Here is a 14,386-nt window from a genome sequence, read left to right as displayed (position 1 = left end):
TGTCCGGAGCAGGATCGGTTTGTTACGGGGACTTTCTTCGACTCTGGACAGTTCCTGACACAGACAGAGGTGTCAGCAGAGAGCACTGTGGTCAGACAGAAAAAACAGCTTCCTCTGTAGTATTCGGCAGCTGATAAGTACTTGAAGGATTAAGATTTTTTAATAGAAGTAATTTATAAATCTGTTTAACTTTCTGGAGCCAGTTGATGGAAAAAAATATGAAAAAAATAGTTTTCTACCGGAGTAACCCAAGGGGTACTTCGCCCCTAGACATCTTATCCTCTATCCAAAGGATAGGGGAGAAGATGTCTGATTGCGGGGTTCCTTCCGCTGGGGACCCCTCCAATCTCGTCTGTGGCACCCCAGAGATCCGATGCAGAGCGAACTTCGCTCCATGCTGGATGACTGGTGATGCGGGGCTGGGCTTATTACGTCACGGCCATTCCCCCTCAATGCAGGTCTATGGGAGGGGGAGTGACTTGCATTGAGGGGGCATGGCCATGATGTCACGAGCCTCCGGCGCTGCACCCGACTCTCTAAACGAACGCTGTGTGCAGCAGGGAGATCGCGGGGGTCCCTAGTAGCGGGACCCCTGTGATCAGACATCTTATCCCCTATTCTTTGGATAGGGGATAAGATGTCTAGGGGCGGAGAACCCCTTTAAAGGGGTTATTCAGAAGGAGAAAAACTAAGATGATTTCTTCCAAAAACAGCGCCACACCTGTCCTCAGGTTGTGTGTGATATTGCAGATCAGTTCCATTGAAGTGAATGGAGCCAAGATATAATACCACAGCAACCTGAGGACAGTCGTGGCATTGATTTTAAAAGAAAGTCGATCTCTCATATCTCTCCCATGTCATGGACCCCAGGATAATAGTCACTGGCAGCTGAATCTCCACAGCAGACCCCAAGGCAATGTAATCTGCTCAAACTAGCTGCAGGAAACCGCATGAACTACATTGCTGTCAATGGTGACCGAGCGCTGATGGGTTTTGGTGGGGCACGCTATAGATAAATTCTGTTCCTTAGTGTGAACGCTCCCTCGTACTCTCCTCATACTCTCCTCGTACTCTCCTCGTACTCACCTCGTACTCTCCTCTTACTCACCTCATACTCTCCTCATACTCTCCTCGTACTCTCCTCGTACTCTCCTCGTACTCTCCTCGTACTCTCCTCGTACTCTCCTCGTACTCTCCCCGTACTCACCTCGTACTCACCCCGTACTCACCTCGTACTCACCCCGTACTCACCCCGTACTCTCCTCGTACTCACCCCGTACTCTCCTCGTACTCTCCTCGTACTCACCTCGTACTCACCCCGTACTCACCTCGTACTCTCCTCGTACTCTCCCCGTACTCACCTCGTACTCACCTCGTACTCTCCACGTACTCTCCTCGTACTCTCCTCGTACTCTCCTCGTACTCTCCTCGTACTCTCATCGTACTCTCCTCGTACTCTCCTCGTACTCTCCCCATACTCACCCCGTACTCACCCCGTACTCACCTCATACTCTCCCCATACTCTCCCCATACTCACCTCATACTTCTCCTTCGTGCTGCATCCACTTCTAACCATGGCAGCCCAATAGTGATTCCCCGCGTCTCAGCTTCTTGGACTTCTCACACTAATACAGAATATGAATTCACACTTTTTGTGATGTTTTCCATAGATTTTTCTTCCTCGGATTGACGGCAGTGTCCCCTCCATCTTGCACTTATCTCCCCCCATAAATAATAGATGGGGTCCTCTCTCCGGCTGATAATACTCCCAGGTCTCTATTTGTCCCACAGCTCCTATAATACACGTGTCTGCTCGCTGACCTGCATCCGCACTGTACTCTTATGTAAATCCCCCTGAGGACGATGTACATCCCATAATACACTCTATAATGCTTATATGTAATGGACGATGTACATCCCATAATACTCTATAATGCTTATATGTAATGGACTATGTACATCCCATAATACACTCTATAATGCTTATATGTAATGGACTATGTATATCCCATAATACACTCTTTAATGCTCATAGATATGATGGACTAAGTACATCCCATAATACACTATAATGCTCATATGTAATGAAATATGTACATCACATTATAGAGTGTATTATGGGATGTTCATAGTCCTCACATATGATGTATTATGGGATGTTCATAGTCCTCACATATGAGCATTAGAGTATATTATGGGATGTACATGGTCCCTACATATGAGCATTAGAGTGCATTATGGGATGTACATGGTCCCTACATATGAGCATTAGCGTGCATTATGGGATGTACATGGTCCCTACATATGGGCATTAGAGTATATTATGGGATGTACATGGTCCCTACATATGAGCATTAGAGTGTATTATGGGATGTTCAGTCAATAACATACAAGCATTATAGTGTACATAATATAGTGAGGACTATGTACATCCCATAATACACTCTAATGCTCATAAGTAGGGACCATGTACATCCCATAATACACTCTAATGCTCATAAGTAGGGACCATGTACATCCCATAATGCACGCTAATGCTCATATGTGAGGACTATGTACATCCCATAATACACTCTAATGCTCATATGTGATAACTATGTACATCCCATAATACACTCTAATGCTCATATGTAGGGACCATGTACATCCCATAATACACTCAGGCAGCTGCTCTGGGGCCTGGCCCTTCTTAGTCCCATCAGTTATCTATGAATATGTGCGGGAGCCTTCACCTCTAGACGGGTGCGAATACACCCAGGGGTCATAGTAACAAAGCATCATGGGGGGGCGATGATTAGTATAATCCACTGCTGACCCGACTGTATGAACAAGACCCTAAGGCCCCATACACATCAGACATGTGCCGTCCAATCTTCTGTCCTCAGCAGGACCGTACGACCGTCTAAACTACATAAGGGGAGATGAGCCGGAGGTGTCTGGCAGCAGCTTATCCCTCACTCTCCAATACAAACATATGAACGCTTGGCCAAGCTGAGATTAGTGGCAACCAGTAAAATTCTGAACGCAGATTTGGATGTGACTATAGTCTGGGGCGTAGCTATAGAGGTAGCAGTTGCACCGGGCCCTGGTGCCTAATGGGGCCCCAAAGCACATCTTCCCTAAAGGGACCAGTATTGTAATTGGCACATGGGACCCTGTTGCAGATTTTGCATGTGACTGGAGTATAGGAGGTGATGACGCAGCTTTGGATGTGACTGGAGTATAGGAGGTGATGATGCAGCTTTGGATGTGACTGGAGTATAGGAGGTGATGACGCAGCTTTGGATGTGACTGGAGTATAGGAGGTGATGACGCAGCTTTGGATGTGACTGGAGTATAGGAGGTGATGACACAGCTTTGGATGTGACTGGAGTATAGGAGGTGATGATGCAGCTTTGGATGTGACTGGAGTATAGGAGGTAATGATGCAGCTTTGGATGTAACTGGAGTATAGGAGGTGATGACGCAACTTTGGATGTGACTGGAGTATAGGAGGTGATGACGCAGCTTTGGATGTGACTGGAGTATAGGAGGTGATGACGCAGCTTTAGATGTGACTGGAGTATAGGAGGTGATGACGCAGCTTTGGATGTGACTGGAGTATAGGAGGTGATGACGCAGCTTTGGATGTGACTGGAGTATAGGAGGTGATGACGCAGCTTTGGATGTGACTGGAGTATAGGAGGTGATGACGCAGCTTTGGATGTGACTGGAGTATAGGAGGTGATGACGCAGCTTTGGATGTGACTGGAGTATAGGAGGTGATGATGCAGCTTTGGATGTGACTGGAGTATAGGAGGTGATGACGCAGCTTTGGATGTGACTGGAGTATAGGATGTGATGACGCAGCTTTGGATGTGACTGGAGTATATAGTAAGATAACTTCTCCCCTCAGTCTCTCCTTGCTCGCTGTCCCTAAGTGACCTCCATGACATTCGGGAGTCTCCGCCATCTGAAGATTTCTAGAAATGTGTTAATTAAACCTCAGTGAGGATTCTGCTGAGATCCTTGGTGTCTGGGAGTCTTAGATCAGCGATAAACTCCTCCTCTATGGGGAGGGTCAGCACCAAGCGTCTTCTCTATCACTCTCGTCCACGTCTCTGTTCACACGGTTCGGTTTCTTCATTTTCCTCTTGCAGTTTGGTGATAAAACAGAATTAAAAGTCTCTGATCGCCCCGGGTGCCGTACGTTCTCTGTTTGGCGCAGTATGTGGGCACTTAGAGACACGGGATGGTCATTTCTGTCTTATGGAAATGTAAAATACAGGGAAAGAACGCCACTGGCTGCAGGGGTGACCAAACATGTGACTACAATGTAATGTGACCTTCTCTACATCATGGTGGGGGCGCCACCTAGTGCAAAGAAAACAAGGTGCTAGCATACCGTATATTATGGTGTATACAGAGGGTGGAGGAGGATGACTGGGATGGATGGATAGATAGGATGAGAGATGTATAGATGCAATCATGGATAAAAGCGAGGTGGAATTGGGGGTTGAAAATTAACTGGAATGAAGATAAAGGTGTAGACTGGGAAAAAGAGGTCAAGAAGGAGTGAAGGGAGAGCAAGATGGGCAGAGGGTGATGAGAATGGGATAGAAAGATGGACAAATAGGAAATTGGATGGTTTGTCTGACAGATGAAGATTGTATGGGATGGTTGGCGATGGTATAAGGTAGGATAGTTAGTGAAGGAAAGAGGATGGGTGCTTGTTGGATGATTGGTGGTGGGATGGTTGGTGATGGATAATAGAAGATTGTATGGTTGAGGATGAGGTTGGATGGTTGGCAATGAGATGATTGGGAATTACATGAAATGGTTGGTTATGGGGAGAAATATAGAGTGATTGGAGATGGGATTAGGTGGGATGGTTGGGGACGAAGTGGGATTATTGTGGCAATGGTGTTGGAAAATAGGTTGTATGTTTGGCAAAGAGGTGGGATGGTTTGTGATGGGATGATGGTGGATAAATTGGGATGAGGTGGGGTGGTTGGTGTTAAAGGGGGATGAATATTGGAAATTGGCTTTAATGTATAGGGGATAAGGTGGGATGGTTGGCAAAGAAGCGATTGGGGATTACGGGGAATGGTTGGTGATGGGATTAAGTGGGATGATAGGAGATTGTATGGTTGAGCGTGAGGTTGGAAATGAGGGATTACATGGAATTGTTGGTGATGTGATGATTGGAGATGGCATTAGGTGCGATGTTGGGGGATAAATTGGGATGGTTGGCCATTTGGTGTTTGGGAAAGAAGTGATTTGAATAGCAGTGGTATTGGGAATTAGGTGTGATGTTTGGAGATGAGGTGGGGGTGAGGCAGGATGGTTGGGGGGAGGTTGGATGGTTGGGGGTGAGGCAGGATGGTTGGAGATTAGGTAGGATGGCTGGGGGTGAGGTTGGATGGTTGGTGATTAGGTAGGATGGTTGGTGGGGGAGGTAGGATGGTTGGGGGGGTGATGCAGGATTGTTGGGGGTGAGGTTGGATGGTTGGTGATTAGGTAGGATGGTTGGGGGGGTGATGCAGGATTGTTGGGGGTGAGGTAGGATGGTTGGTGATTAGGTAGGATGGTTGGGGGTGAGGCAGGATGGTTGGGGGTGAGGTAGGATGATTGGAGGTAGGTGGACACTTCAGCCTTTTTCTATTTACAATGACCTCATTGTGTCTTCTTTTTCTTTCCAGACCCGAACGCCCCCAACGTGCAGGTAATGAGGATGGATCTGATATGTGAAGACGCCCCCGGACCCATCACCATGGACTTAACAGGTGCAAAATCCATAAAACTTGTATCCTATTAAATCTCTGTATATACTCGTACAGCTGAATAAACTTTAATTTTGCCAGTGTTTCCCCAACCAGCGTGCCTCCAGCTGTTGCAAAACTACAACTCCCAGCATGCCCGGACAGCCAACGGCTGTCCGGGCATGCTGAGAGTTGTAGTTTTTGCAACAGCTGGAGGCACCTTTGGTTGGGAAACACCGTTGTAAGTTCTACATCTCCCACAATACAAAACAACAACAGAGCATGTGCAGATGGAGGCAGCGGAATGGGCCCAACAGTGATTGCAGCTCTGGCTGTGACTGGAGTATAAGACACCACACAGGCCGCATTCTTTCATGCGGAAACGAGAGCGAAATCCTGACTGTACAGAGGTGGCGCCATTGAGATGAAATTAGGGGTATTTTCCAATTACGTGCAAAAAGTGTCTCCTCCGAGGGCCGCACCGCATTAGGTTAAGTACAAGAAATCTTCCCTCGTACAGATTTGGCGGATTACGTTTTATCGGATCAGGTCGCTGTTTGTAGAGGAAACGAGAGATTTCACATTTACAGATGACGAGCCCAAAGAGAGAGGAAAAATGTAGCGCGTACGAGGAGCGGCACGACCTGCATGTTAATTACACCACGCACGCGGCTCACAAGGGGGGGGGGAGTAAATTAAGTACGAGGAGCGCCCCTGAAGTGCGCCCTGACCTGGGCATGAATTAATAATCAACGCATTCTTTTGAAGTGCTGAGGAGGCATCTTGGAGAAAGAGACGCGAATGTAATGTCTTAGATCCACCTTGGTTTTATATTATTTATTTATTTTGTAATTTATTTATTTTGTATATTTACCAGTATTTTACTTATTTATATTTAATTTATTTAATTGCTTATTTAATTATTTCATTATTTATTTTTTACTTTGTCATTAATATTTTATTTATTTTATTTATTCATTTAATTGTTTATTTATTTAATTATTTTTTACTTTTTCATTAATATTTTATTTATTTTATTCATTTAGTTGCTTATTTATTTATTTCACTATTTATTTATTGCTATCAGAAAGGGTGTTTTGGGGCTCGATTTTCATGAAAGATAGTTTTTTTTTTTTTTGTGTTTCTTTAGAATTATATATATATATATATATACGGTATATATATATATATATATATGTATATATATATATATATATATATGTATATATATATATATGTATATATATGTATATATATATATATATATATATATATATATATATATATATATATACATATACATACATACACACACATACATACAGTGGGCAAAAAAGTATTTAGTCAGCCACCAATTGTACCCCCACTTAAAAAGATGAGAGGCTGTGATTTTCATCATAGGTTATAACCTCAACTATGAGAGACAGAATGAGAAAAAAAATCCATAAAATCACATTGTCTGATTTTTTATTTTTTTTATTTTTTGCAAATTATGGTGGAAAATAAGTATTTGGTCACCTACAAACAAGCAAGATTTCTGGCTCTCGCAGACCTGTAACTTATTCTTTAAAGGGGTACTCCAGCCCTAAGAAATCTTATCCACTATCCAAAGGATAGGAGATAAGATGTCTTAGGGCCGGAGTACCGCTTTAAGAGTCTCCTCTGTCCTCCACTCGTTACCTGTATTAACCTGTTCAGGACCCATGACGTATGCATACGCCATCACACCCTGGGTCTTAAGGACCCATGACGTATGCATACGTCATGTCTTTTCCTGGTCTCCGCCGCTCACCCGGCGGAGATCGGAAGCGGATCCCTGCTGAAATCCTTCAGCAGGGATCCAGGGCAAACGCCGAGGGGGGCCATGTATGCCCCCCATGTCGGCGATCGCCGCAAATCGCAAGGGAAATCGCCCTTGCGATCTGCGGCGATACCGGGCTGATCGGGTCTCTGGGACCCGACCGCCCGGTAATTTCGCATGATCCCGGCTGTCACAGACAGCCAGGACCATGCTAACGTATAGGAGCGAGGTGGCAAGCCGGCCACCTCCTCCTATTCCCTGCGATCTGTCGGTTAGTTAACCAACCAATCGCAGGAGGGGGGGCGGTTACTTCCTCCCGTCCTGCCCGGCCCCTGAAAGTCCGGAGAGGACGGGAGGAAGACCGGAGGACGCGGCGGGGGACGGGGGAGTGCTGGGGACCGGCCCCGGTACTTACCTCGTCCCTGAAGACCCGGATCCCGGCGGGGAAGATGGCGGCGGCGGCGACAGGTGAGTAGATCTTCAGCCGCGGTCGGGCCCTTTACAGTAATGCACGTCGCCGTAAAGCGACATGCAGTGCTGTATTGGGACCCTATATACTACAACTCCCAGCATGCCCAGACAGCCCTTGGCGTCTGGGCATGCTGGGAGTTGCAGTTTTGCAACATCTGGAGGTCCACAGTTTGGAGACCACTGTGCCCTTCCAGATGTTGCAAAACTACACATCCTCAGCATGTCCTTACTGTCCAGGCATGCTGGGAGTTGTAGTGCTGTAACATCTGGCCCTTCAGATGTTGCAGAACTACAACTCCCAGCATGCCTGGACAGTTTTGGCATACTGGGAGTTGGAGTTTTGCAACATCTGGAAGGGCACAGATTGGGAACCACTGTATTAGTGGTCTGCAAACTGTAGTCCTCCAGATGTTGCAAACTACAACTCCAAGCATGCTGGGAGTTGTAGTTCGGCAACATCTGGCTCTAAAGATGTTGCCGAACTACTACTCCCAGCATGCCTGAGAATGTTTGGGAGTTGTGGTTTTGCAACAACAGGAGGCACACTGGTTGGGAAACATTGTCTGTTTCCTAACTCAGTGTTTCCCAACCCGTGTGCCTCCAGCTGTTGCAAAACTATAACTACCAGCATGCACTGATAGACTGTGCATGCTGGGAGTTGTAGTTTTGCAACAACTGGAGGTCCCCCCCTGTGAATGTACAGGGTACTTTCACATGGGCAGGGGCTTACAGTGAGTATCAGGCTGCAAGTTTGCGATGCAGCAAATTTTGCGCGGCAGCTCAAACTCGCAGCGGGAAAATCGCTGTAACCCCCCCTGCCCGTGTGTCTGTACCCTAAAAACACTACACTACACTAACACAAAATAAAATAAAAAGTAAAAAACACTACATATACACATACCCCTACACAGCCCCCCTCCCCTCCCCAATAAAAATGAAAAATGTCTGGTACGCCACTGTTTTCAAAATGGAGCCTCCAGCTGTTGCAAAACAACAACTCCCAGTATTGCCGGACAGCCGTTGACTGTCCAAGCATGCTGGGAGTTTTGCAACAGCTGGAGGCACCCTGTTTGGGAATCACTGGCGTAGAATACCCCTAAGTCCACCCCAATGCAAATCCCTAATTCAGGCCTCAAATGCACATGGCGCTCTCACTTCGGAGCCCTGTCGTATTTCAAGGCAACAGTTTAGGGTCACATACGGGGTATCGCCGTACTCGGGAGAAATTGCCTTACAAATTTTGGGGGGCTTTTTCTCCTTTCACCCCTTATGAAAAGGTGAAATTGGGGTCTACACCAGCATGTTAGTGTAAAAAAAAAAATTTTTTTACACTAACATGCTGGTGTTGCCCTATACTTTTCATTTTGACAAGAGGTAAAAGGGAAAAAAGCCCCCCACAATTTGTAATGCAACTTCTCCCGACTACGGAGATACCCCATATGTGGGCGCAAAGTGCTCTGGGGGCGCACAACAAGGCTCAGAAGGGAGAGTGCACCATGTACATTTGAGGTGATTTGCACAGGGGTGGCTGATTGTTACAGCGGTTTTGACAAACGCAAAAAAAAAAAAACCCCATATGTGACCCCATTTCGGAAACTACACCCCTCACGGAATGTAATGAGGGGTGCAGTGAGAATTTACACCCCACAGGTGTCTGACAGATCTTTGGAACAGTGGGCTGCGCAAATTAAAAATTTTGTACAGCCCACTGTTCCAAAGATCTGACAGACACCAGTGGGGGGTAAATGCTCATTGTACCCCTTGTTACGTTCCTCAAGGGGTCTAGTTTCCAAAATGGTATGCCATGTGGGGGTTATTTTGCTGTCCTGGCACCATTTAGGCTTCCTAAATGCGACATGCCCCCGAGCAAAATTTGCTCTCAAAAAGCCAAATATGACTCCTTCTCTTCTGAGCATTGTAGTTCGCCCATAGTGCACTTCATGTCAACTTATGGGGTACCTCCATACTCAGAAGAGATGGGGTTACAAATTTTGGGGGCTATTTTCTGCTATTAACCCTTGCAAAAATGTGAAATTTGGGGGGAAGCACACATTTTATTGAAATTTTTTAAATTTTTTTTTACATATGCAAAAGTCGTGAAAGACCTGTGGGGTATTAAGGCTCACTTTATTCCTTGTTACGTTCCTCAAGGGGTCTAGTTTCCAAAATGGTATGCCATGTGGGTATTTTTTGCTGTTCTGGCACCATAGGGGCTTCCTATATGGGACATGCCCCCCAAAAACCATTTCAGAAAAACGTACGCTCCAAAATCCCCTTGTCGCTCCTTCCCTTCTGAGCCCTCTACTGCGCCCGCTGAACACTTTACATAGACATATGAGGTATGTGCTTAGTCGAGAGAAATTGGGCTACAAATAGAAGTATACATTTTCTCCTTTTACCCCTTGTAAAAATTCAAAAATTGGGTCTACAAGAACATGCGAGTGTAAAAAATGGAAGTTGTGAATTTTCTCCTTCACTTTGCTGCTATTCCTGTGAAACACCTAAAGGGTTAAAATGCTGACTGAATGTCATTTTGAATATTTTGGGGGGTGCAGTTTTTATAATGGGGTAATTTGTGGGGTATTTCTAAGATGAAGACCCTTCAAATCCACTTCAAACCTGAACTGGTCCCTGAAAAATTGTGATTTTGGAAATTTTGTGAAAAATTGGAAAATTGCTGCTGAACTTTGAAGCCCTCTGGTGTCTTCCAAAAGTAAAAACTCGTCAATTTTATGATGTAAACATAAAGTAGACATATTGTATATGTGAATAAAAAAAAATAATATTTGGAATATCCATTTTTATTACAAGCAGAGAGCTTCAAAGTTAGAAAAATGCAAAATTTTCTAATTTTTCATCAAATTTTGGGATTTTTCACCAAGAAAGGATGCAAGTTACCAAAAATTTTTACCACTAAGTTAAAGTAGAATATGTCACGAAAAAACAATCTCGGAATCAGAATGATAACTTAAAGCATTCCAGAGTTATTAATGTTTAAAGTGACAGTGGTCAGATGTGCAAAAAATGGCCGGGTCCTAAGGTGTAAAATGGCTGGGTCCTTAAGGGGTTAATGGCTCCTGTTTAAACTTATCAGTATAAAAGACACCTGTCCACAACCTCAAACAGTCACACTCCAAACTCCACTAAGACCAAAGAGCTGTCGAAGGACACCAGAAACAAAATTGTAGACCTGCACCAGGCTGGGAAGACTGAATCTGCAATAGGCAAGCAGCTTGGTGTGAAGAAATCAACTGTGGGAACAATTATTAGAAAATGGAAGACATACAAGACCACTGATAATCTCCCTCGATCTGGGGCTCCACGCAAGATCTCACCCCGTGGTGTCAAAATGATCACAAGAACGGTGAGAAAAAATCCCAGAACTACACGGGGGATAAGATGTTTGCGGAGGAGTACCCCTTGAATTCTCATTTGCATAGATAAAGAGGACATGAACCAGGTCTCATTTACATAAAAAGCCACTAGATAAAGAGGACAGGGGCTGGACTTGGCTCATGCCTTGATGGAGAACGCGCCCTTGAGCCTCATTTGCATGGATAAAGAGGGCATATAATGGGCTCTTGCCATGCCAGGTAACACCCCTTGGCCCTTTAGCCTAATTTGTATAAAAGCCACTAGATAAAGAGAACATAGGCTGGACTTACCTGTGCTCTTGCGATGCCGGGGAATGCCCCTTTGGCCCTTGAGCCTCATTTGCATAGATAACGATGACATGAACTGGGCTGTTGTCATGCCAGGGAACACCCCCTTGGCCCTTAAGCCTCATTTGCATAAAAGAACCTAGATAAAGTGGACATGGCCTGGATTTTCCTTGGCTCATGCCTTGACAGGCAATGCCCCCTTGGCCCTTGAGCCTCATTTACATTGATAACAAGGACGTAAACTGTGCTCTTTCCATACCAGGGAACGCCCACTTGACCCTTGAGCCTCATTTGCATTAAAAAAATGCTAGATTAAGCGGACATGGGCTGGACTTTACCTGGGCTCTTGCCATGCTTGGGAACACCCTGTGGGCACTTGAGAGTCATCTGTATAATGACAAAATACTTATATGTTGCCAACGAAGAGGATAATTAAATTAATTAAATAAATAATTTAATTAATTAATTTAATGAATAAAATGCCCAGACAACTAATCCTACATAGCCATGGGCTTATTTACACCTATGTTTTCCCAATAGGTCCGTTTAAAATACAGAGATGCATTAAAGGGGTACTCCGGTGGAAAACATATTTTTTATTAAATCAACTGGTGCCAGAAAGTTAAACAGATTTGTTAATGACTTGTATTAAAAAATCTTTACCCTTCCAGTACTATTTAGCAGCTGTATGCTCCAGAGGAAATTCTTTACTTTTTGAATTTCCTTTCTGTCTGACCACAGTGCTCTCCGCTGACACCTCTGTCCGTGTCAGGAACTATCCAGAGCAGGAGAAAATCCCCATTGCAAACCTATGCTGCTCTGGACAGTTCCTGACACGGACAGAGGAGACAGCAGAGAGCACTGTGGACAAGACCAAAAAGAAATTCTAAAAGAAAAGAATTTCCTCTGTAGCATACAGCTGCTAATAAGTACTGGAAGGATTAAGATTTTTTAATAGAAGTAATTTACAAATCTGTTTAACTTTCTGGCACCAGTTGATTTAAAAAAAAAAATTCCACTGAAGCACCCCTTTAAGAATTGATCACTTCTTCTACAGTCTGCAGTGCTCGGATACATTGTATCCACCTGACAAGATTCCAGGGTTACATTTGATCACTTCTTAAAGGGGTACTCCAGTGGAATTTTTTTTTTTTTTTAAATCAACTGGTGCCAGAAAGTTAAACAGATTTGTAATTTGACTTCTATTAAAAAATCGTTACCCTTCCAGTACTTATTAGCAGCTGTATGCTACAGAGCAAATTCTTTTCTTTTTGAATTTCTTTTTTGTCTTGTCCACAGTGCTCTCTGCTGACACCTCTGTCCGTGTCAGGAACTGTCCAGAGCAGCATAGGTTTGCAATGGGGATTTTCTCCTGCTCTGGACAGTTCCTGACACGGACAGAGGTGTCACCAGAGAGCACTGTGGTCAGACAGAGAGGAAATAAAAAAAAAAAAAGAAAAGAATTTCCTCTGTAGCATACAGCTGCTAATAAGTACTGGAAGGATTAAGATTTTTTTTTTTTTAATAGAAGTCATTTACAAATCTGTTTAACTTTCTGGCACCAGTTGATTTTAAAAAAAATAAATCAATAAATAAAATTCCACCGGAGTACCCCTTTAAGAAGTGATAAAATGTAACCCTGGAATCTTGTCAGGTGGATACAATGTATCCGAGCACTGCAGACTGTAGAAGAAGTGAAGGCATTAGTATTCCGCACACAAGGCTTTCATGTTATCGCACCTTCCCCTCCCCAGCGCTCATTTACATAGGCGCAGCTTCCACAATGCAGCTCAGGCGGGGAAGGTCTACTGTATAACATACAGATGGTGCAAAACTACAACTCCCAGCATGCCCGGACAGCCAACGGCTGTCCGGGCATGCTGGGAGTTGTAGTTTTGCAACACATGGATGACCATGGAGATTCAAGCCAACTTTGCTTCCCAAAAAATACGCTTAAAAAAGCCTAAAATGTCAATATTAGATTTTAAGCTGGCAGGAATGATAAGTCTTTGTACTGCCCTCTGGAATATGTTGGCGCTATGTAAATAATACATACTGGTAAATTCTTCATTATCATTTAAGAAGCACTCCATGATATATTTTTATTTATTTATTTTTCTTTTATAGTGCAGCATAGGCTATGGTTGGCAAATAATGTAGAGGTTCTTGTGTATGCTTTGTGCTTACCTGTTTTTTGCTGATGTGGCAGGTGTGAGATTTCAGCCATACAAAGGATTTCCTAATGTTGCCTACATTTCCCATGCATCCGTTAAAGAAAGGGGTGGAGCTTGGTGCTTTGTCCTTCGATCACAATTGAGGTGTTTTTAAGAAGATTTGAATTCCTACTACTGTGTTTTTTGTAGCTTTTGTGTACAGTGTTTCAGCAGTGTTGATTTTTTATTTTTTTTGCTGTGATTTCCCAAAATTTCTGTACAAATGATGCATTTTTAAAGTGCAATTTTCCTGCGATTTCAGGGGAGGTGTATAACTAATATATATTCTGATCCCATAGAGATAGCAGCAGTATACAGATAGAGCTGGAGGGGAGAGGTGTATAACTACTATATATCCTGATCCTATAGACATAGCAGCAGTATAGAGAGAGAGCTGGAGGGGAGGTGTATAACTACTATATATTCTGATCCCATAGAGATAGCAGCAGTATACAGATAGAGCTGGAGGGGAGAGGTGTATAACTACTATATATTCTG

General features: G+C 44.2%; 1 protein-coding gene across 3 annotated transcripts in view; it reads left to right on the top strand.

Moving 5' to 3' along the window:
- LOC130285535 (rho GDP-dissociation inhibitor 2-like) overlaps positions 1–14,386 on the top strand; it is a 150,190-nt gene that overhangs the window by 129,014 nt on the left and 6,790 nt on the right. For all 3 annotated transcript variants that reach the window (XM_056537055.1, XM_056537054.1, XM_056537053.1), the window contains exon 3: positions 5,682–5,765. In XM_056537055.1, coding sequence (XP_056393030.1) covers positions 5,682–5,765 — 84 coding nt within the window. The remainder of the gene's footprint in view (positions 1–5,681; positions 5,766–14,386) is intronic.

This window comes from Hyla sarda, chromosome 8 (assembly GCF_029499605.1).
Source record: "Hyla sarda isolate aHylSar1 chromosome 8, aHylSar1.hap1, whole genome shotgun sequence".
Taxonomy (NCBI): domain Eukaryota; kingdom Metazoa; phylum Chordata; class Amphibia; order Anura; family Hylidae; genus Hyla; species Hyla sarda.
This window is presented reverse-complemented; position numbering and strand designations above follow the sequence as displayed.